This window comes from Pleurodeles waltl, chromosome 10 (assembly GCF_031143425.1).
Source record: "Pleurodeles waltl isolate 20211129_DDA chromosome 10, aPleWal1.hap1.20221129, whole genome shotgun sequence".
In the NCBI taxonomy this organism is placed as follows: Eukaryota; Metazoa; Chordata; class Amphibia; order Caudata; family Salamandridae; genus Pleurodeles; species Pleurodeles waltl.
In genome coordinates, this window is record NC_090449.1 from 325,172,220 (window position 1) to 325,196,014 (window position 23,795).

General features: G+C 46.2%; 1 protein-coding gene across 1 annotated transcript in view; it reads left to right on the forward strand.

The window, feature by feature from the left end:
- AMDHD2 (amidohydrolase domain containing 2) overlaps nt 1-23,795 on the forward strand; it is a 339,455-nt gene that overhangs the window by 148,797 nt on the left and 166,863 nt on the right. Inside the window, exons 7-8 of the mRNA XM_069210515.1 lie at nt 189-277; nt 393-537. Coding sequence (XP_069066616.1) covers nt 189-277; nt 393-537 — 234 coding nt within the window. The remainder of the gene's footprint in view (nt 1-188; nt 278-392; nt 538-23,795) is intronic.

The following is a 23,795-nucleotide window of genomic DNA, read 5'->3' on the forward strand; positions in this document are numbered from 1 at the left end:
GGTTCTCCATGTCTGTTAGGCAGAATTCCCGAGAGGAACTGATTGTTTGAGGCACTGAAATTCTTATGCCTACTGTGGTACTCTGGATGGAATATGAGAGTGGGGTAGTGTTGTCAACTTAGTTTGACTGTAACTCAATGGTGCAATGCTCGCTTACATCATCAGTTAATGCCTTTTGTGCCCCACAGGTCACTCAATAGCGAACCTGGCCCAGGCAGAAAAAGCAGTGCAACATGGAGCCTCCTTTATTACACACCTCTTTAACGCCATGTTACCTGTGAGTGTTTGAGCAGAAGCATAAATGTTCTCTTGGCCTGTGCGAGCTTCTTTGTAGCAGTGGTCTGATGTCGGAGTCATTTTATTACAGCCTCTTTCAATTTGCTCCCCTGTAGTTCCATCATCGTGATCCGGGGATTGTGGGACTGCTAACAAGTGATCGAATTCCAAAGGGACGAAGAGTGTTTTATGGCATGATCGCAGATGGTATTCACACCAACCCTGCAGCCTTGAGAATTGCCCACCGGGCACACCCCAGAGGTGCGTGTAATATTCGCCTTTACAAAAGTTGATCCCCCCTTTAGCCGATTAAAGGAAATGTGTGACAGACATAGGTCTGTGTGCTATGCACATGTTTGGAACAGAGGTGAAAAACATCTTCTGTACAGGTGCGGCAGCAGCATGGTTTGCATTCCTTACAAGAATCACTTCAGACCTTATTGGATGCGTATCCATGAACTGTTATTTTAATAATGATAATCTTTTATAAATGTAGCTCTTTAAAACACGTTTTAGTCTTTTCATGACTGGAAATACCAAGTATACGTATTGTTCAAATTAATGGCACATAATTTACTGATTTCATCAGGATGAAAGAATAAGTTGGTCTTGCTTAAACTCAAATCCTGTGCTACATTTATCAGCAACTAAGGTTTGTTCACTTGGTCATCGTACTAAGCTTTGTAAGTAATTGGGATGTTCCTGTTGGCAGCTTCAAATCCCTGTCTGTTTATTTTCACGTCACATGATGTGTGCCCCTCGGTGTGAGTTGATGAGATGGTGCGGTAAATGATGTTCACTTAGAGCAAATGGATCTGAATGAGGGCAGAGCAGTGCTGTGAAGTCCTGGGACAGCCTTCAGTACACTGGAGGGTTTGTTTTGTGGATGCCCCTTCATCTTCAGTATTTCAGAGAGTGCACTTGTGCAGTGTCCTAGCCACTCTGCAGGAACTGTATAATGCTTGCTGCTTCGAGTCTAAATCATAGGCACCAAATATCTCATTACCCCATCTTTGTCTTTCTCTTTTCCTCTGATTCGAACAACTACCTGGTAGTTTGACAGGGTATTTTTAAATAGCTATGTATATTGAGGCAGTGGACAGCTACTGACAGTTTGACCTAATTAGAAAGAATTACAAATAAACACATTGCAACTCTTTAATCGGTGTGAGTACAGGCAGTGTAGCATACTTAAGAACCAAGCCCTGGTTCTGCTGAAATCACAGAACAAAATGGATTGTTGGTCAGTTGATCAAAGTGGAAGTTGGAGGCACACAAGCAATGATTTGGTATGGTCAATGAAAAACTGTTCTTGTCATTCCTTTGAGACACTGGCGGGACATAGAGTAACCTTTTCTGTGTAATGTGGTTATCATGTGAAAAAATAATTTATGCATGTTTGGGTACCCTACTGTTAAGCATTTGGGATGATGATGATGTTTTTTTTCCTGCCGCCCAAAGGGTCCCCACGAGCCTTGATGAGCACCAGCTATTATTATTTGATATGTTTGTGTTTATTTTTTTGCCATTGTGTGTGCTTGCCAATGCCATAGGCTGGCATGTTCTTTGTTTTTCATGCCCTTTATTTGCTGCACATGAGGCGTGGCCATTTTGTGTAGGAACTGTGTGTGTTTGGCATAGGGTGCCATGTATTCTTTTTTCCCCTTGCCCTTACTTTGCTGGCCATGTGGTGGTGACAATTTTGTGTAGCCAATGTGTGTTTGCCTTAGGCTACCATGAGTTCTTTTTTGTCCGTGCCCTTTCTGTGCTGGCCATGTTCTCTGTGGCCATTTGGTCTTTGTTCTCTAAGCCTCATTTCCCACCATGTCTCTGGAGGAACACAAAGTTACCTTTTCTAGGTAATGTTGTTGTCATGTGAAAAAAATAATTTGTGTGTTTTTGAGTATACTACTCTTAAGCATTTGGGGGGATGGTGATGATGAGGAGGACGACTTCACTTGTATAACATAGCTAGATTCTTCTTATTGCCCACGGTCCTCTAGCTACCACCATTTTGTGCAGCCAGTGTGTGCTTCAGTTGCATTATTTAACTTTTAAACCATTTCCTAGGACCATTGATTGAACAGGCCTATGACGTTTTTGTTATTTTTTTCTTTTAACCTGATATATTTATTTTGTGCTTGTGACTGATTGTAGTACAGTGTGTTGTTGGCTTTTTAAATATTTTTTTTATTGCCTCCCTTTGCCTGCAATCAAGTGCCCAATGAACCTATACCTGGTGGGTCACTCACCAGCAATTATTTAATGTATTTTGTTTTATTTCTGCCTACCTCCTTCAGCCTCCCTTCCCATAGAGTCCCCATAGGACCTAGGGCCTGGTGGGTCACTCAACAACAATTTTTTTTTGTTTTTGTTTTTTGTTGTTTTTTGCCTTCCTTCTATAGAGTCCCCATGAGCCTTGATGAGCACCAGCTATTATTTGATGTATTTTTGTTTATTTGTTTGCCAATGTGTATGCTTGCCAATGCCGTAGGCTGCCATATTCTATGTTCTTCATACCCTTTCTTTGCCGGACATGCGGTGGTGGCCATTTTGTGTAGAAAGGGTGTTTGTTGGCAATAGAGTGCCATGCGTTCTTTTTTTCCCTTGCCCTTTCTTTGCTGGCAATGCGGCGGTGACAATGTTGTGTAGCCACTGTGTGTGAGTTTGCCTTAGGCTGCTGTGTGTTCTTTTTTCTCTGTGCTTTTTCTTTGCTGGCCATGCAGTGGTGGCCATTTTGAGTAGCCCGTGTGTGTGGTCACTGTGGCAGTTTTGTCTTTGTTCTCTATGCCTCTTTATTTGCTGGCCAATGGCAACCACAATTTTATGGAGCCGGTTAGCAAGAGAGAGTATGGTGTATGGTGGCCATTTTGTCTTTGTCCTCTATGACTTCTTCAGTGGCCTTGTGGTGGATAAGCTAGCTTCCACCATTTTGTGCTGCGAGTGTGTGCTTCATTCCCTTTATTCCACTTTTAAAAGCTTTTTTTCTAGAACCACTGCTAGAAGAGGCCTATGACTTTTTTTTTATTTTATTTTTATTTTTTCCTGATATATTTATTTGTGCTCGTCTTTTTGCTGTTTGTAGTATATCTCTTGCCAAAATTGTAAAGAAACAACAGAGCATATACTATTTTTCTGCCCTCTGTATAAAAGTCTCAGAGGGAGGTGGATCATTCCCCTCTGCAAAAATATGCCATTACATGATAGAGCAAACGCCACCAGAATCTGTACATACAACTCATCCTCCGTGGTAGCTATTACAGTTACCAAATTTTTAGCGGAGGCCTGGTGCATCCGGCGTTGGCTTATTGTTTCAAAAGGCATGTGAGCCATCCCGACATTAGTCGACAGAAGGAGTCTCAACTGTTATTTTTTGCCTCTATATGAGGATTGACGATGGTCAGGTCTTACGGGAAATCAATTGCACACATTGGTATGTTAGACAGAATTTTACATCCTAGCTTTTATCCTTTTTATTCTTAACATTTTAGCCATGTCTTGTTTATTGTACTTTTTATCTACAACCAAATACTTAGTCTCGTTGATCTTATTGTTCTACTGTCCTGATTATTACTGTTTTTATATTGTTATCTTGTTTTTTTTTTAACAAATACTATTTTATCATGTATGATTGTTATTTTTGTTACTCAAAATGGCCTAGATCTCTAGACCGAATGAACTCAAAATAAAAAAATAAATAGTACAGTGTGTTGTTGGATTTGTAATCATTTTTAAAATTTTATTTTTGCCTGCCTCCCATAGAGTTTCCATAGACCCTAGGGCTTGGTGATTTTTTTTTCCTGCATCTTTTACCTCCTGTAGGGTTCCAATTTCCACCAAGCATCTGAAGGGACACAAAGTAACCTTTTCTGTGTAATGTTGTTGTCATTTGAAAAAATAATTAATGCATGTTTTCGGTACACTACTGTTAAGCATTTGGGAAGATGATGGCGACTTCACTTGTCTAACACTGGCTTGATTCTTATCACCCCTGTTTCACTGTTTTTTTTATTTTTGTATTTAGCTTTGCTTGCAGGTATTACAGAAGACATCACACATAGTTCTAAAGTTCCTGAAGGAATCAGCTGACAGTAACACCAGATTTCTCCACTGGTAAGTGCTTCTGCTCTTGATGCAGAGTGCTAACTGCTAGTGCTACAAAGATGGCACCAAAGTAGGAGGTTCCTACAAAGAAAGTGACCAGTGAAGAGGAGAAGAAACAAGTTTTTAGCGCCACCACTGGCATCAAATCCTTATCCTTTTTCAGGAAACGTGACATACCTGCTGCAGCCTCTTCTAGGCAGAAAGAGGCTAGAATTCCTGCATCAATAGCACCACCCCACCACCAAAACCTAAGGACATATCGCTCAGAGCTGCAGTGACTGCAGTTATAGTGATTTTCTGGATGTAGGAGCAGAATAGGAGGTTGAAGTGCTTGCTGACAAGATATTGTTCAGAACACAGCTCTTCCCCCATCAGCGTCACGATCTCTAGCAAGGAGAAGAAAGAACACTCCCCCATCTTTTTGCAAGCCCCCCCCCCTCTCCACTTCGATGATTTCGACATGGCATGGACTCAGGCCATTTCTAAGAGACAAAGGAAAGCTTCCTCAAAGCCTTGCAAGTGGAGAAGGTGATGACGATGAGCCAGTGATCATCACTGTGGAGAGTGGCACAGAGGACGTACAGATAACTTCTATTCAACTTGCTCAGAGTCATGTGGTTCCAGTAACGCCACCGGTAACCATATGTGCAAAAGCCCAGAAACCTGCAGCCACTGCTACTCTACCTCTACTACTCTACCTCTACTACAGCCACAGCAGGCCAGACAACATCAACACATTCAAGATTAACTAACCATACCCTCGAACCCTCCCAATCCAACTTCAGAAGCAACCATAGCACAGATGCTGCACTCCTTGTCACAACAGATGACAGCCACATTCTCCTTGACCGAGGCGAAGCTGCAGCCCTCATCCTCCTTGACCTCTCTGCCCCCTTCGACACTGCCTTCCACCACACCCTCTGCACTAGTCTCCACGATGCCAACACATGCGACAAAGCATCAGAGTGGATCCTCTCCTTCCTCACCGGCCGAACCCAGAAGCTAGGCTCCCACTGTTCTCCTCAAAACCTATAGAGATCAGCTGTGGACTTCCTCAGGGCTCCTCTCTCAGCCCCACTCCCTTCAACTTCTACATGGCCCGCTTGCAAACATCATCAGAAACCACAGACTCAACATCGTCTCCTATGCCGACGACATCCAGCCGTTCCTCTCCCTCACCGACGAACCTACAGTCGCTAAGGAGGATAACATTGCTGCATGCTACATTTGCCTCAAGAAAGTTTGTCGTGGTAAGCTAGGTGGGCAGTGCAATACCAGAGGCCAACCGTCCCATTTGAAAAAGCAGCACACAATCATGTAGGAAGAGCACCTTAAAAGCATAGCTGGTGGTGGTGAGCGAGAACCAGTAGCTGAATTAATGGAAGAAGGCAGTCAGGAGGGGGAGGAAGAAGAGGATGGTAACAGCAGCCTCCCCCATAGTGTGCAGTCCTAATCCGCAGCAACCCCTGCATGGCACTAGACACAGCAGGATACAGCAGTCCCCAAAGCAACCAGGCAGACTAAATGTTGTTGGTGCCCATAGGCCACTTGAGGCAGTAGTACCACAAGAAAAACAGCCTACTATTAAGGCTTTGTTTATCAAGGATGCCACATGAACTACGAAAAAGCCTGTTTTTACAATGGACACTGGTTAAAATGTTAGCGCTTGACCCTCTCCTGTTTTCTTTTGTTGAAGAAATGGGCTTTCTAGAATTTGTGGAGGCTCTCTGCCCAAAATGGAGAGTTCCTAGCAGTAATTTTTTTGCCAGAGTGGCTGTTTCCCCACCGAATAATGAGGTGCTGCAGTTGGTTGGCAACGCTGTGAAGCAGAGCTCTGTTCAGTCCATTCACTTCACGGCAGACATGTAAACCAGTTGTTAAGCAACAGATTACATGTGCATCACACTGGGTCTCTTTACAGGGATCTAGGCACAGGCTAGCTGCTAGTCTCACTGCGGTTCATGCTTTTCAGGACATTCGGCAGCATGCACAGTTGCGATGTTTGTCATGGATAAATCGCATACTGATAAAAACATCTTGGAAAAGTATAGTACCAAAGTCTGTGAATGGCTTAAACCCAGAGGTCTCACAGTTGGATTTGTCGCTGCTGACATTGACAGTAGTATATTTAAGGCCATGGCTAACAGTGGATATTTCAGAGTCGTTTTTGGGCATTGCATCACTCTAATTGTGCAGGACTTTTTTTTAAAAAACACATGAGGTTGTTAGCAACATCCTTATCATCTGCTGATGTATATTCACTAATTTCAGTCATTCATGCAAACCCCAGAATCAGTTGAGGATCCTTCAGCTTTCTAAGAAACTGCCTGTAAAAGCTCTGGTACATAACCTACTGCATGCTGGAACACCTGTTTGAGCTGTACAGATCTACCAATGATAATGTTACTCAGAGGAGAGCAGATGTAGCTGCCAAAACCATGCCAGTGGAGGTGGCCAAATGGGGGCTAGTGGAGTGCCTGATGAAAAATATTACTTCCTTTCGAGAATATGACACCCTAAGTTGGTGAAGAAGATAGAACATAAGTAAAGCAATCCCATTGTTGTATCTGCTGCAAAAGCAGTTTAAAAGGTGGAACAAATGTTCGCCAGTGTCAGTGAAGAAGCAGCTTCTTTGGTGGATAGCATAATCCTTTTCTTGAACAATAATCAAAGGCTGCAATAAGAGGTTGTGTCCATCCAGAGACTACATACTGAGTCCATAATACAAAAAAACGCTGGCCACTTTCATACCTGTTACTGAAATGGATGTCTTAGTTTGCAAGACTTGTCTAGAAAAAGAATGACAGCAAATTCGAGACCAGGGAAAATACTCTGAAGTGCAGGCTTCAACCTCCGTACAGGGTGGTGCTGTTGGGTTCCAGTCTCTGTTGCGGCAGCCATTGTCATTGCCAGCTACTCAAAACACCCATAGCAACAAATTTAAAGCCAACTCCTGCAATGGGTTGATTTCATCCAGGAGGACTTAAGTTAAGTGCAGAGCCGCTGCACCAATGACCATTCAGGAGATGCTCCAAGACTATCTGGATAACCAAACAAAGGTATACCTGGACCCAAACTCACTGATCTATTGGCATGGCAAAAGGGCAGGGTGGCCAGAGCTTAGTAGGCTTGCAATAAAGTATCCTGCATGTCTGGTAGCCAGGGTTTCTTCGGGGTGTGTTTTTAGCGAAGCCCCTGTTATCGCTATCAGAAGAACCAGTCTCTTGCCTCAAAATGTGGAGAAACTGGTGATAATTAGAATGAACAAACACTTAATTACAAGTGATGATAGTGAAACAATGAAGGACGAGAAGGGAAATCGGTCTGGCATCTAAAGTTTAGTCAGTGATTATCCTCCGACCCCGTCCCCCAAGTTAGAGTACAAACTCTACTTTCCAGACCAGTATATAAGAATTTGAATAGAGGAGCTTATTAAAAAAGAGATATAATATAAAGATATATAAATGGTGTGTGGCTTACTTACACAGACAGCATATTGTAATTTATAAACTAAAATAGAGTAGCCCAGTGTGCCTAGCACAGATAGTCAATCAAAGAGGAGACAGCAATTATTGTGCCCAGGCTGGCTGAGGGGTGACAGCTGAGAAAGGCTGATTAACCTTCGATTCATCCATTTACTTTAGAATAAGCAAATGGTGACAGTCTGCTAAAATAGAAAGCCCCCATTTCCTAAAAAGAAAAATAAAGAACAATATATCTCCCATGTCTATCCTTACTTTTATTCTCTTGTTGGACTGCCAGTAAAGATTTTAAAAATTGAGATTGCTGTGTCTGTGTGTTTCTCCCACAGAGAAGGCAGATACATAGGGACACCACATACTTGGCACTGATACCTTGTTTGCATTGACAAGTATTGCTAAATAAAAGATTCATCATGTTGCGGATGGGAGGGTCTGGTAAGCTACACATGATCATGTTTTGTTTGGGGATCATCTGCATCATAGCTTGCCTTTCACATAATGGGATGTATACATTAATTTTCCTTTTTTTTGTTGATTTAAGTCCATCATCTCTGGGTTCTTCATTGACCAGTCATTTTATTATCCAAGAAGACTGAACTAAAACAACTAATACCCAAATGTTCTCAATTGTCTTAGCAACACTACAGGTCCATTTCCTTCACCTGAAATAAATTCAAAACACCATTGATAATGGGCAGAAGAAAACCATTGCCTAAAATCTGCTTCAGTGGGAAACAAGAGGACTCAATGGGGACTGCGCCTGTGGACTTGAAAGGGCCGTTGGTTCAGAAAATCCAGAGTTGTGGCTCCAATGACAAACTCTAATTAAGTGATCAACATGTGGTCTGCTTTACTGCACACAGGAAAATGTTATTGTTAGAGTGTTCAGCCGGTAACATGAAACTAGTTGTCTACGATTGGTGGAACGAGATTGATTATTTTCACTTAGTTAATGGCACACACCACTCTACCAACCTATGCCCCCTTGCTCCTCAGGCACTATATGCCTACTTTGAGTCTCCAATATTGACATTTTATTTTTGCATTCAACAGGCCATCGTGTCTGTAAGTTGATTGCTCAATAGTGCTCCAGCTTTTAGCTCAGCCCTGCACCCAAGACAGACAATGCCAGAAGAATGCAGATGCACTATCCATTTGTATACAGTACCATTTTAATTTCATAACTTACTTCAACTTTTGTGTAACTGTGTGGGTCCCCATAATTTTGCATTTTTCAAGCCATGGGTAAACAAATTGATTAGATAACTTGGATGTCTGGGGTCTGAAGTACTGGTTTGCTTTTGGTAACTGAATTGTCATCTTCCTTCCACCACAGATGTGATGGGCTCACCGACTTGATGGATGTTGTGCTTGTCTCTTACCATTCCCTAATTCCCCAATTCCGCCTGCCCATCCATTCATAAAACCCCCTAACCCCCTTCCCCTAGGTTGAGTGATCAGTTGAGTTTTGTGTTAATCTTTACAATCAACAGATCTCTCACTTGGTGGGGCGGATGTGGTTAAAGCGATGCCAGCTGTTACAGGAGATGGTAGTATCAAAATTGACATTTGCTCACACCCTACACTCCCACCAAGGCATAAAAGGGATATCGTAGTGCAGAACCTTAATTGGTCATATGACCAACGATTGATAGTGTGCACTTTTCCACCATCTGGATCCCATGTATTTGTATTCTGCTGAAGTAACCTTCTAGAAAGGACTCCTAATGCCTCTTAAGACTTGAGGATTCAAAAATAAGGCTTACTCCTTTAGTAAGTAACTCAACACTGTTATTAATTGTTGGATTTTTCACTCGCTCTGTTTTCTTTTTAGTCTAGTGAACTTCAACAGGGAAATTTAATAAATTCTGTTGCAATCCTTGACTGTCACTAGCGCTGTTGATCCACTGCTGCTAGCATTAAGTAGACACTTTGGGAAACTCTGCATTATGGTATGGACCCATAATAGAAAAGGTAGAAGACATTGCTTTTTACTGCTAGGGTAAGAAAAGAAACTCTCAGGAAGGCGGGATTGTTGTTTTTGTTGACTGACCCCATTAGCACCCATCTAATAGAGGGTAGGGCAAGTGCAGTAGTAATTATTACTGATATTGGGAAGGTGGGTTCTGCTTACACTCATCTAGCAAGGGTGGGAAGGTTGTGTATGGTCAAGTCACTCATATTCTGTTCTACAAAATTGTTTGCTTGGGGCAGAGCTGGACTAATTCAGGTAAGGTAGGTAGTCGTTTACAACATATGGAGGGAGAGATGGGTAGGTAAATATCCAGAACTTGAAAGAGGACAATGATTGGCCCAGTGGGACAATTGATTTTCGATGGGACACAGTCTCTCCAACCACAACATGTTCAGCTCATAACCCAATATACCCTAAAACACATTGTTCCCAACAGCCCTTTCTGTCTCTCTTCCCACAACAGGCCCACCCCCTCACCTGAACCCAGCACAACCCAGATGTCCTTCCCACCCTCCCCTCCCACAAGTCACAGGCTCCCCTCTCAAGACAAGCCCAAACCTCTCATAACAAATCGGCCTTATGGCCTTCACCTGGTGCAACAGTTTCTGTTGGCCATGCTTTAGTTTGTCCAGGTCCTGCACAATCCTATTGAGGATGGTTGAGTCAGTGGTGATGGGGTGGGTTGGAGGCTTTGGTGGTTGGGGACCTCTTCTGCCTTCAGTGGTGGTGCAGGCTTTGCCAGTGTCCCTCCTCCGGCTGGTGGTCTGAGACAGCAATGGCTACCAATTTCTGAAGGTGCAGACAAGCGGCTGTGTCCCGCTGTGAGTGGGCCTCCTCAGACAGTAGTAGCTAGATGATTCAAAGAAAAAACAGAAAAGAACATTAATTGTAGTGCCAAACCCGTTGGGCAATAGCCACAACATTGCTGTTCCCCTAGGGTATTTGTATTTTGTTTAATGTGGTTCTTTGTTGGGATCAAAGGGCAAGTTTTTGCCATACATCCCACAATGCAGTAATAGTGTGTAGTATGAATCCATGATTATTAAGGTTCACAATATGTAAAAAAAAAAAAGAATTTGTACTAAAAAGGATGAAAAGTTAAAATGATATCATTTAATGAGGTGAAACCTGCAACACATATTTAATGTGTGTTAATTAATGAATGAGTTTCCAACTGTAAAACTATATTGCCATTTATGAATAGGGCACATTTATTTAATGCTGCACAATTTTCTTGACTGTAACATGCAGCATTAGTGGAGACATCCTGGAAGGGCAGCATGTTATTTTAAGACAGCTAGTGGTGAGCTATCCTAAATTCCAGTAGGCCTACTCTCATTCTTACTACTCCATCCTGAGTCCTACCTTGATTATGACTCTATACCCACTATACCCTCTACCCAGATTAATGCTTTAGAAATACGTTTGTCATTGGTGTGGGGCAAGTAAGTGACAGTGTAGGGTAAGGTAAGATAAACAGCATGCCTTGGGCTAGTCTTAAATATGCGTGGCTATGGATCTATTGGGTGTCATATACTGGTAGCCCTAGATGCATGGTTAATGGGTGGTAGAAGTTGGAACAGTAATGAAGCCAGAAAAATAACCACTTATGCAGAAAGTGTGGTAGAAAATGTTGAACATACCGAAATGGAGTTGCAAATTGTTGGCTGGGTGGGTAAACTGCTCTGGGTAATCTCACTCGAACCCGATCACCTTTACTAATATCCAACCTTTTTGCACATTTGATAGAATCAAACGTGATTTTGCTCAGAATTTGTCTTTTGCAAAGTTTTGGGTGAAAAATTCACTTTGGTATACACGTGAGGCATTTCACAAGTGATAATTCCAAACCATGCCAGTTTCAAAAAAATCAAAAGACTTCCTGTCACTTAATGCTCAAAAGGGAGTGGTACCTATATCTTTGTTTGGAGTATTACTGTGTTTCCAAATCATAGCGCTCATCGCATCTTCAATTTCCACGCCTCTCAGAGATGCTCCTGGCATGGGCTCCCTGTTCATTCTCTTAACAAGTCCATTTGTTTGTGGGTGGTACAGACTACAGCGCTTATACCAGCACCACCCAAACATTCCTTCATGTCCTTTGAACAAACTGAACTCCATTATCCATAAGCAGCTCTGAAGGAAGACCTTCTCTGGCCAAAATGTTTGTAAGAAAAATTATAACACTTCGTATGTGTTTCCCATATAAATCTATCCTCCAACCCTTTAGAAACATAGGGGGTCATTCTGACCCTGGCGGTAACTACCGCCATGGCGGAGGTCGGCGGTAGCACCGCCAACAGGCTGGCGGTGCACCGCTGGGCATTCTGACCGCGGCGGTTCAGCCGCGGCCAGAAACGGAAAGTCGGCGGTGTCCCGCCGACTTTCCGCTGCCCTTGAGAATCCTCCATGGCGGCGGAGCGCGCTCCGCCGCCATGGGGATTCTGACACCCCCTACCGCCATCCAGTTCCTGGCGGTTCTCCCGCCGGGAACAGGATGGCGGTAGGGGGTGCCGCGGGGCCCCTGGGGGCCCCTGCAGTGCCCATGCCAATGGCATGGGCACTGCAGGGGCCCCCGTAAGAGGGCCCCAAAAAGAATTTCAGTGTCTGCCTAGCAGACACTGAAATTCGCGACGGGTGCAACTGCACCCGTCGCACCTTCCCACACCGCCGGCTCAATTCTGAGCCGGCGTCCTCGTGGGAAGGGTGTTTCCCGCTGGGCTGGCGGGCGGACTTTCGGCGGTCGCCCGCCAGCCCAGTGGGAAAGCCAGAATGACCGCTGCGGTCTTTCGGCGGGAACGCCGCCGCCGCGGTCAGAATGACCCCCATAATCCGCTAATACTGTAGCATGACTCTGCTATGGGGAAAGATCATGAAAAGGTCCTACAAAATGCATGGCAAACTTTTCTCCCACACTCCTTTGGTCATTTACTTGTGTCAAAGGTGGCACTCTTTTCCTCAGACTCTAGTCATTCTGCAAACAATTACGGCATTTAGATATCCAACTCTTCACATCCCTGTCCATTCCAGGCCACCAATGTTGTAGTCTTAACCTTTTCTTTTTTGAAGTCATACCTAAATGCCCCTTATAGCTAAGAGCCAACAACCTGTCTCTGATACTGAGAGGCAAAATCAGCTTATCATCACAGAAAAGGAATTTGCCTTCACAGACAAATCATCCTGAATTTTGCAAAAGGTGTGCTCCACCAAAGGCTAATCACACACCTGGCTCACACTGGAATACAATCAGGGCTGTATTGTATGATTCAGTTGATGTCTACTCCACATCCCTACTAGTCCTTCAGTCTTACACCCTCCCTGTTAGGCTGGCATAGTGGCAACATGCCCCACTACTACATTGTAGACCACTTGCACAGTTCAGAGTTCACTCCCACATGTGTACAGAGAATCCATGCCCACTCCTTTAAAATAAAGACAGCAGACGCAGAATGCAGCACTCATAAAAAGAGAAAGTAACAAGGAGAAGTAAACATATTTCTCACTGGGGAAGGTGTAGCTTTTTCACTCATTTCCAGTTTCACAAATCCTGATAAATCTGGGAATGTGCCAAAATCCACACCTTCTCAATGCAAATTAATGTAAGGTAGCGATTTGCGTGACTTAGTAAATCTCACTTAAGCCCGTACGTTGCCTTGCAGGACGCAAAGGCTTTGTAAATGTTTCCCATACTACATAAATAAATAGATGTCATTTTTGCACACACATGGTGGGCATGTCTGTCTGTATCCTTTACTACAAAGGAGTGGTCATATAAATTACTACTCTCATTTTTCTGTTACATATGTTAAGAAAGATGGATATATAATATAACATACCTAATAGGCTAATACATGCATATATGCACACATCAATATATACATACATTAACATTTTTGAATATATATTTGAACATTTTTATTATTTATCTCTGTGTACATATACGTTATGTATGCGTCTGCCATACATAGCATACAAAATCACAAGTAATTATGATAGCAGCACCACACATTCCTCCACTCAAGCTGCTAGCATTAGGAGGAAGTGACTTTGTTCATAAAACAAAAACTAGCACCTCTGCCTTGCTAAATGTGTGGTGGGCATCACCCTCTTGCGCTGCCGTCTGCCACTGAGGATGCGGAAAGTGACGGCGCTGCCTGCCTTTGCCTTGGCTAGGGGTAGGATGGGACTGGCACAAAAAAAAGACTAACCAAGAGAAAAAAAGAAAAATAGAAGCACAGGGCAGTAAGAAAGTAATAAAAAGTAAAAATATCCTAAAAAAAAAGTGATGGGTGGAGCAGAACGGGGTAAATTAGGTTGGATGTGGCCTCTGGAGCAGGAAACATGAGGGGACAGCTATGCAGGAGGTGGCCTCAAAAACAAAATAGATGCGCTTTATATATCGTAAGGATACTGCACACATTTCCTGTCCTGAAGAAAACCTACTGGCCCTTAGTGGCACTAGAAGCAGGCTGAAACATGTCGACCCATTGTTGTTAGGGTTCATTATATTCACAAAACATCTAACTATTTTTATTTTCACCAAAGGACCTTGCTAGTAAACATGATTCAGAATCCTCAAGGGGATTTTTACTTGCACTTGTTATCGATTAGAAAAAGACCTCCACTTACAAAACTGCGTTGAGACCACCAACTCACACTAAGTGCAGTGGGTGAGGATCCGATGATGAAGCATGCCACTGGTTGCACATGTGAGCAAGGATCTTATTTATAAATCCATGAGATGCCAGGGATGCACCAATTTACCTGGGTGCAGATCTCCACCATCTAAATATACATTGAGACCAGATATGAACTTAAAAGTTAATTTTTAGACAGGCTAACCCTTCCTGTGCAGTTATTGGTTCTATCCATGGAGGCTGAGGGTTACCACTTTGTAGCTTCTCACTCCATCATGGGTATTTATGACTTGACTGACTGCACAACTCCTGGACAAGGTTAGGAGGACTTAGGCCCTCATTATGACATTGACGGTCAGGTGACCGCCACACCGGCGATGGCGGTAGTACGGTCGCCAGGCTGATGGCAATGACCGCCAAATTATGACCATGGCGGGGATCCCTCCTATAGACAGCCAATGTACCACCCCAACCGCCTGTGTGGTATGACCACTGACCACGGCGGTAGCCACCTACAGGCTGGCAGAAGACAAGGATCCACCCACCATATTATGACATAGCAGACCGCCAGAATTTCCGGGGCATTAGTACCGCATAAAAAGCCTGGCGGAAACACATCATAAAAAGGAGGCACTCACCTCCAGGGATACAGAGGAGTCCGCAGCCACCATGGAACCAGAACTGGATTCTTCCTGATGCTGCGCCACACAATAGCAGTCCAGGAGCACCAATGCCAATGAAGACGATGACGGTGAGTACGCCGCCTAGCACACAAGGGAGGGAGGGGAGAGTGACACACACACGCGCAACACACACCATACACACCCACACCACACACCCAGAACTATCTACAGAGTAAATCGACAGCAACAGAACCCAGGAGCAAAGAAAGCTAGGACACATACATCTGGCCCAACCACTGTAATCATGTTGGATTACAAGCGTAAATTAAAATAAATAATTAGGAACATATATACAGACAGGGCCATTGGCCAAAGTACGCAAATGGCCACAGGGCAACTTCCAAGGCCCAACTTGACTCCTGACAACATTAGCACTCCACTGGGCAGGGGCATCATCAAGAAGGCAGGGAGGCACCTCAGGGGGTGTGGGGGCTGGTGGGGGTGGGGGTGGATTCTTCTTAAGAGTGGGGTCCATGGGCTTGGGTTTGGGAGAGGGGTCCATGCCCTTCTATTTTGGGGTCAGAGGAGTGGCCTTGGGACGGGTGAAGGAGTTTCACTCTTTTGCACCTTAGTGGCAGGAGTACTCTTAGGGGGAGGGACAGACGTTGACTTGGAGCTGGAGGTACTGGGCTTGGGAGGTGGGACTTTTCCCCTTTGGGAAGGATGGGGGTGGTGGGGGAGGGAAGAGGTCAAGGCGGGAAAGGGAAAGCTTCTTAAGACCATTGGGGCGGGGTGTGGGAGGAGGAATGGGAGTGGAGGTAGAGAGAGTGGTTGTTGTTGGAGGAGGAGGAGGAGGTGTCCTGGATTTGGGTGCAGGTGCATGGATCGTGTGCGTGTGTGAGGTGGATGGCTGTTGGGTGTCTGAGTGGGAGTATTTATGTGTCTTTGGAGGGAGCGCAGACAGGGTAGAGGAGGACAAACAGGACGTGTGGATGTATGTTGAGGTGGTGTCTGCAAGTGATGTGGGTGTGCTGCATGAGGTGGTGATGGTGGTAGTTGTGACTGCGCAATTGGTGTGTGGGATGCATGTCTGCATGTCTGCTGTTGTGACTGTGGGCAAGGCTGTACAGGTGGCAGGATCTGAGACTGTTGATGCAGGTGTGAGTGCTGATGTGACTGTGAGGGAGGAGGAGGATGGGGAGACAGTGGAGGCAGTGGCTGTTGTGTGTGCATCTGTGTGTTGGCTGTGTGTGTGCTTGTGGAGTGAAGTGTACTGCCTGTGTTTGTCAGTGCTAGTCTTGTCTGTTGTTTTGGGTGCGTGCTTGTCAGAATGTGTATGTGGGATGGGTTGGGGAGAGGAGACAGGGACTGGGAAGAGGTAGTTGGAGGGGGGACGGAAGAAACAGAGACTCTGGCTACCATCAGAGAGGAGTCCAGAGCCTGAAATGATCTCTGTAGTCCCACCAAGCCACTGTGAATGCCCTCCAGGTAGGCATTGCATTGCTGCATCTGGGATGCCACCCCCTGGATGGCATTCACTATGGTTGACTGCCCTTCAGAGATGGATCTCAGGAGGTCAATAGCCTCCTCACTGAGGGCAGCAGGGCTGACTGGGGCAGGGCCTGAGGTGCCTGGGGAGAAGGAGATGCCCACCCTCCTGGGTGAGCAGGCACAGGAAACTGGTAGGGCGGTGCTGGTACAATGGGTGGAGGAAGATCTTGTAGCGGGGGTGGTCCCAGAGGGGTACGCCACCACCAGGGAGCTTCCATCGGAGGAGGAATCAGAGTCAGTTGTGCCAGCTCCAGTCTCCCCGTGGTGCTCCCCTTGTCCACCGTTCCACTGGTCTCCTCGGCGCCGGTGAACTCTGCCTCTTGAGTCCAGCTGGCTGAAGCTCCCTCACTCACCGGTGCCCCTGCTCCTTCGCCAGAGTATGCCAATGCCCACATGGACCGGATGACAAAAGGAGGAGGGGGGAAGGGAGCACAGGGTTAATCACAGGACCAACAGCACAGGTGGCATACACATCACATTTACTCCCTGGGACTTACAGTACGCAGAATGGACCACAGTGACAAACCATTGCCTAGGTACGACAGCAGGAAGGAACCCAAACACTACCATTGGCACACCTACTGGGACCAGTTAAGCGCTGTCTGACATGGCATGATAGCTACCTAGCAATACCTAAAATGGATACCACCCTACATAGCTAACCAGGACCATGCAGGAATGTCCAAACCAGCATATTGGGGCATCCACTGACTAGAACCTTGCACCCAAATCCCATGGCAGGCAACAAAAAAGTGAATACCACACACACTGTACTCACCCTCTTGTGGCTGTTGTGCTGCCCTCAAGTGCCCATCCAACTCAGGATTGGCCACTGCCAGTATGCAGGCCATTAAGGGGGTCAGGCTCCGACGGGCACCCTTCACTCGTTGGGAGGCCATCCCCAGCTGGGCCTCCGTGGTCTTCCGGGCCCAGCGTGTCAGGTCCTCCCACCGTTTCCTGTAGTGGGTTCTCCGCTGGCTATGGACCCCCAGGGACAACATGTCCTTGGCGATGGCACGCCACAACCCCTTCTTCTGATGGGCGCTGACCTGCAGAGGAAACACAGACAGAGGGACAGCATGAACCAGACAATCCAGCCTGTCAAACAAATGGCCCACATACTGCATTTACCCCTAATCAAGTACACATATGACCCGTACCTCTGCATTCACATTGCCTGCAGCCATACCCCCCAAATGACACACTGCTAACACACACATACATCTACATGCAGCCATATTGCATGCAACGTACCCTTGATGTTCTCACCTGTTGGTCTGGAGGCCCAAACAACTGCCGTACAGGGGTAGGACCCCATCCACGAGCCTCAAACTCCTTCGACGTGAAGGCTGGGGCCCTTTCCCATGTAGCACAGGCCATGGCAGGTTCCAAACACAGGTCACAGCAGCACACGCAGTGGAGATGTGAAGTGAGGAATCAAGTGAAGTGGTAGAAAGAAAATGACGGTCACGTCCGTGGTGGTGAACACAGTCACCACCGGCGTTGATTATCATTGGTTCCTGTACTCCATAGAGCCCCATGTTAGCCAATGAGGAATTGCACGGCAGTGCATACCGCCGTCCGCCTTGAAACATAACGCCAGCGGAGTGAGGTCACTTCCACCTGTCCCTGCATACAAGACAGGCGGTTGCCATTTCCCTACTGCTAGTACTCATGTTTGGAATTATTATGTGTATAATGTTTGTCGAGTATACACACCTAGACAATTCTAGTGTCCTACATAAATACATGCTCTGTGTACTATGATGTTGTGTGTCCATAGGTCCTGTAGTCACACCCATTTTACTTTTGGCTCACTTAGATACCAACCACTGAAGAGGAATAGAAGGACGAGGCAAGCACCCGTGTACAGACCCCTTGTGGACTTGGCTACACTGGAGGACCGGCACATCATACTCACCTATCCTCTGGACAGAGCCACAATCACAGAGCTGTGTGCACAATTGGAGCCCGATCTGCTACCTGCTATCCGCTGCACAACAGTAATTCCCCCTCTTGTGCAGGTACTGTCAGTGCTCCATTTCCTGGCAACTGGTTCTTTCCAGGTGACTGTGGGCTTGGCTGCAGGTATGTCACAACCGATGTTCTTGATTGTGCTTGGAAAGGTTTTGGCTGCCATGCTCAAACACATGTGCAGCTACATCTCATTCCCCCAGAGTGAAGATTTGCCCACTGTAAAGGCTGGATTCTACGCATGGGACACATACCACATGTGATTGGGGTCATTGACGGGACCCATATTGCCTTAGTCCCTCCCAGGGCAAATGAGCAGGTGCACAGGAATAGGAAGAGTTTCCACTCTCTCAATGTCCAGATGGTGTGCTTTGTTGATCAGTACATCTCCCACGTTACTGCCACGTATTCTGAATCTGTGCATGATGCCTATGTCTTGCGGAATAGCAACGTCCCACAGGTGATGGCATGACTACAGAGGCACAGAGTGTGGCTTATAGGTGAGCTTGAGTTCCCACCCAATGTATGTCAGTGTATGCCTACTGGAGTCATACCCCATGCCATTGTGCATGGCTAATGTGTGTCCCTCACTTCGTCCAGGTGTCTCCGGCTACCCAAACCTGTCCTGGCTCTTGACCCCTCCTAGGAATCTGAGAACAGGGGGCTGAAAATCGGTACAGTGATGCTCATGGGCGTACTAGGAGGATTTTGGAGTGCACTGTCAAACTCCTAAAAGCCAGGTTCAGGTGCCTTCATTTGACAGATAGATCCCTATGCTACTCCCCTGAGAAAGTCTGCAAGATTGTGGTGGTCTACTGCATGCCTCACAATTTGGATTTGGCCCTCAGACACCATGTGCCCTATCTGCAGGAAGAGGGTGGTGACAATGCACCTGTGGCAGCAGTGGACAGTGAGGAGGACGAGGAGAAAGATGTGGACAACAGGACACATATCATTTAGCAGTACTTCCAATGACACTCAGTTAAGACTGTTGATCTATACATGTCTCTATTTTGGTAAAGTGCTGTGTGGCTGTAGGGTTTTGCCAGTCACTACCTTTGCATCACAATTGACTGTCACCCATGCCTTCCCTTATTGCAGATGTTGGTGTGGTTACAACAGTGTACTGATGTCATGACTGCTGAGACACATTTGTTGGATGGATTGACACATTAGAGGACATTTGCATAGGATAATGCCGTTCAATACATTGCACATTTCTATCTGATAAAGCACTGTTACTCAAGTTGCGTTCAAGGGTGTTAATTTGAATGATAAAAACAATGGAAAGTGCAATTGAGTGGGATGATGGTTGGGAACAGCCCAGTGTAGTGGGCCAGTTGTAGCACAGGTCCAGTGTCCAAGGGGCCATAGGAAGAGGAGCAATGGCAGTCCAAAGTGAACAAGATGACTCAGTGGAACACAAGGGGGACATTCTTAAGGGGCTCATTTCTTGGCGGTGGTCTTGGCAACTGTCTCTGGTTTCTGTCTGGGTCGGAGGGAACATTTGCGGGTAGGGAACGGTTGCAGGGGGAGGGTGCTGGTGGCCTGTGAGTCCTGTGGCAGGGCCTCCTGTGCACTACCTGCAGCAAATGTGGAGGGCTGGTCAGTACACTCGCTAGTGGTAGGGACCTGCTGGTGTTCTGTGTACTCCCGCATGATGTTCGACATGTCACTCAGCACCCCTGCTATGGAGGCCATGGTGGTATTCAAGGACTGCAGTTGCTGCATGACTTCCTGGTGCTGTTCTACCTGCAGCAGCTGGTTTTCCTGCATGATGTTTAACACCTGACCCATCCTGTCCTGGTATTGTTGGTGTGCCCCCAGGACATTTGATAGTGCCCCCTAGGCAGTCAGTTCTCTGGGCCTGTCCTCCTACGGTATAGCAGTCCTCTGACTGTCCCTGGCCCCCTGTACCTGAGTCCCCTGAATGGTGTGCCCACTCCCACTGACACCAAGGCCTTCATCTTCTTGCCTGTGTGGTGTTGACTCAGGTCCCTGTACAGGTGGGCACACTACTGATTGACGTGTCCTGGGGACAGAGGCTTGGTGGTGTTGGATGGTGGCTGTTGTGTTTGAGTCTGAGGGGGGCCCCTGTGGCAGACTGGCTGTGGGATGTGGTAGCCGACTGACCAGTGGTCCGAGATGGACCAGGTAGTTCATCCAGATCAAGACCTCCAGAGTTGCTGTCATCACTAAGGGGGTCTTCTGGTGGGGTACTGGGTTGCTGTGTCACCTTCTTGCCGCTGACATTGGCTGGGGCACCTGTGGGGATGTGAGTGATTAGTTAGGGTAATTTTCTGTCACATAATACGCATTTCTACCTTTCCCAATGATATTAGTGTTGTCCTCCCACCTTTGGTAGTGTATGGTGATGGATTGTGGGATTGGTAGTTCTCCATACTGCCCATGCATTGATGATGGGTCTGCATGCTGAGCTCGGAGAGTTGTGCTTGCAGTGTGTATGACATGCAGGGGGTGTGGTAATTGGTGTGGTGCCCTGTGTGGGATGGAGTGGGGTGAAGGGAGTCAGGGTGAGGGGGTGAGATGGCTTGCAGGTATTGGGTGGTGGTAGGTTGGTAATGGTGACCTACCAGTGTCCAGTCCTCCGGCTACTCCAGTGAGGGTCTCAGGATGCAGTATTGCCAAGACTTGCTCCTCCCATTCAGTCGGCTGTGGTGGTGGAGTTGGGGGTCCACCGCCAGTCTTCCTGATGGCGAGCTGCTACCTTGCTGCAATGGAAGCACCTTCCCCGTAGGTCATTCCACCTCTTCCGAATGTCATCACTTGTGCGTGGATGTTGTCCCACGGCGTTCACCCTGTCCACGATCCTCTGCCATAGCTCCATCTTCCTGCCAATGGAGATCTGCTGTACCTGTGCTACAAACAGCTGTGGCTCTAACCTGACTATTTCCTCCACCATCACCCACAACTCCTCATTAGTGAAACAGGGGTGCCTTTGTGGGGCCATGGGTGTTGTGTGGTGTGTGTGTTGTGCAGAGGGTTTTGAGTAATGTGGTGGGGTGTGTGGTGCGTGATGGATGAATGGGTAGTTGGGTGTGCGCAGTTGTCGTTGGGATTGGTGTGGCAAGGTGTAGCGGGCTTCTTGTGTTTTCAAAGGTTTGTGGGTGATGTGGGGGGGTGTTTTATGGGGCTGTTGGTGGGTGTGGGTATTTGTGTCAGGTGTGGGTTTTTTGTTCTGGCCAATGTTGGCATGTTTTGTTTTTGGGCGGCCATTTCAGCCGCGGCGGTTGTGCACCGCTGCTGAATGTCAGCTGTGGTGATTCATGGGTTATTTGGAGGGTGTTGTTTTGGTGGCGTAACGGCATGGGTGCTAGTTCCGACAGTTTATCACGTTTGTTGGGACTGGCGGTTTGTGGTTGTGGCTGTTTTCTGGCGGTTTGGTGTGTGTGTGTGTCATAATTTGGTGGATGGATGTTCGTCTCCACAGTGGTATGTTGGCGGCCGTCACCGCGGCGGTATTCGGAATTTACCGCCAATGTCATAGTGAGGGCCTTAGTCTGTCTCAAGTACATACTCTTCTTACCATTCCTTTTGGGCAGTTTAGCTGTTGTTGGACTATAGGCTCGTCTCCCAGCCTGTTTGAAGTTTTTTGGGTAAGGATAAATTGGTAACTGTTTGGCTGTTCACTGTACTCAGGCTGTTTCAGTATTGCCTTCCAAGGTGGGGAAGTATGTATGTATGTTATGTTATTTCTAAAGCACAAAAATTGCTGAGGAGCAACATGGCACTACAATGGCAACATTTGATTAGATGCTGTCAATCACCACATGCTGGTCATTGCCATTGTTCATTTTGACATGTGCAGTAAGGGATCAGGGGTGAATGATTGTTACATGGCTCATTTTCAAGCCTGTCTTCAGAATGGTACTGGTGACTTCAAAACTCACTGTATTTTCACTTCGAAAGTGGCTCTTAATGAGGGTTACTCTACAGTGTAAGCTATCTTATCTGATGCACATAGGTTGGGGGTTAGACTCCCACCAGGGATATCATGACGGCTGTTCAGTTTCCACCACACATGCCAAAACCAAGATGTTCTATCACCTGGTCTGGCTTCTTAATGGTGGTTTGAGCTTAGAAATAAAGGGCAAGGTGCTAGATTAGTGGAACTCACTGTTTGGTAAGTATGTGTCGGGGAACCAGTCACATGTATTCTTGTTGGTCATTAATGCCTTTAGGGCTAGGTTCACCTACCCGCAGATCTCTCACTCTCCTCTTCAAACTACCAGTTTCATGTGTACCGTATAACACTAGCGGGGGGACAACTAAGTCTGTCTGAGCTGTGGTCACTTCTTACAAAACCTTGATGCAGGGCCAAGACCGCCTCAGTCAGAGTGGTGGAGGAAATTGCAATGTCTGCTTCCACTCTAAAGTTCTTAGGGAAACGACCACCATTGCCTCTTCTCTGCCAGAAGGGATCTTGAACACTTCTTCAACAGAAGGTGGAGATTCTATCCTTCCTCGCAAAGGTATGATCATTCTTGATAAATGCACAGCAGGCACCAGTGGTTCATTCTGTTGAAAAAGGTCAGCGGATGGAAGGTTTCTTCTGATAAAAAAGGCGAAATAGCTGTGTCTCACCTGGGTCTCACATTTTGCCTCATGTGACGAGAGGAGATGAGACGAGATTGAGACGAGAATCTACAGATTTATTTTAGCCCTTTAATTTATGTTCTATGTCCAAAGTCTTCACATAGTACCAGGACCTGCCACAGTCTACTTGCACAGACATAGCACACATGACTTTACCTGCCTGAAGAAAACCTCATGGAGGGCAGCAGCTGTGGAAATGGTACAAAAGTGTACCAGTCTGTTAGAAGCACTGCATTTGCTTCTCGACTTCCATTAGTAGTAACGGAGGCCATGTGACTCATTTGTGTCACCGAAGGGTGACACAAAGCACTTTATGAATATTCTCATTAAGTCAACCACCTTTATATCTAAGTATATTTTGTCATGCTTTGTAACAGCAGCATGATGTTAATTTCTGCAGGAGAGGTTTTCCATAGGTATATGTGCTCACCTCTTCTGCCAAGCAGTCGGTAAATCCTAGAATCAAGTTTTGAAAACTAACTCTAGTTTAGCCTTCCAATATCCATTTATGATGAAAAAAAAACCTTTGAATCGTTCCGACACCCAGACCTGGCTT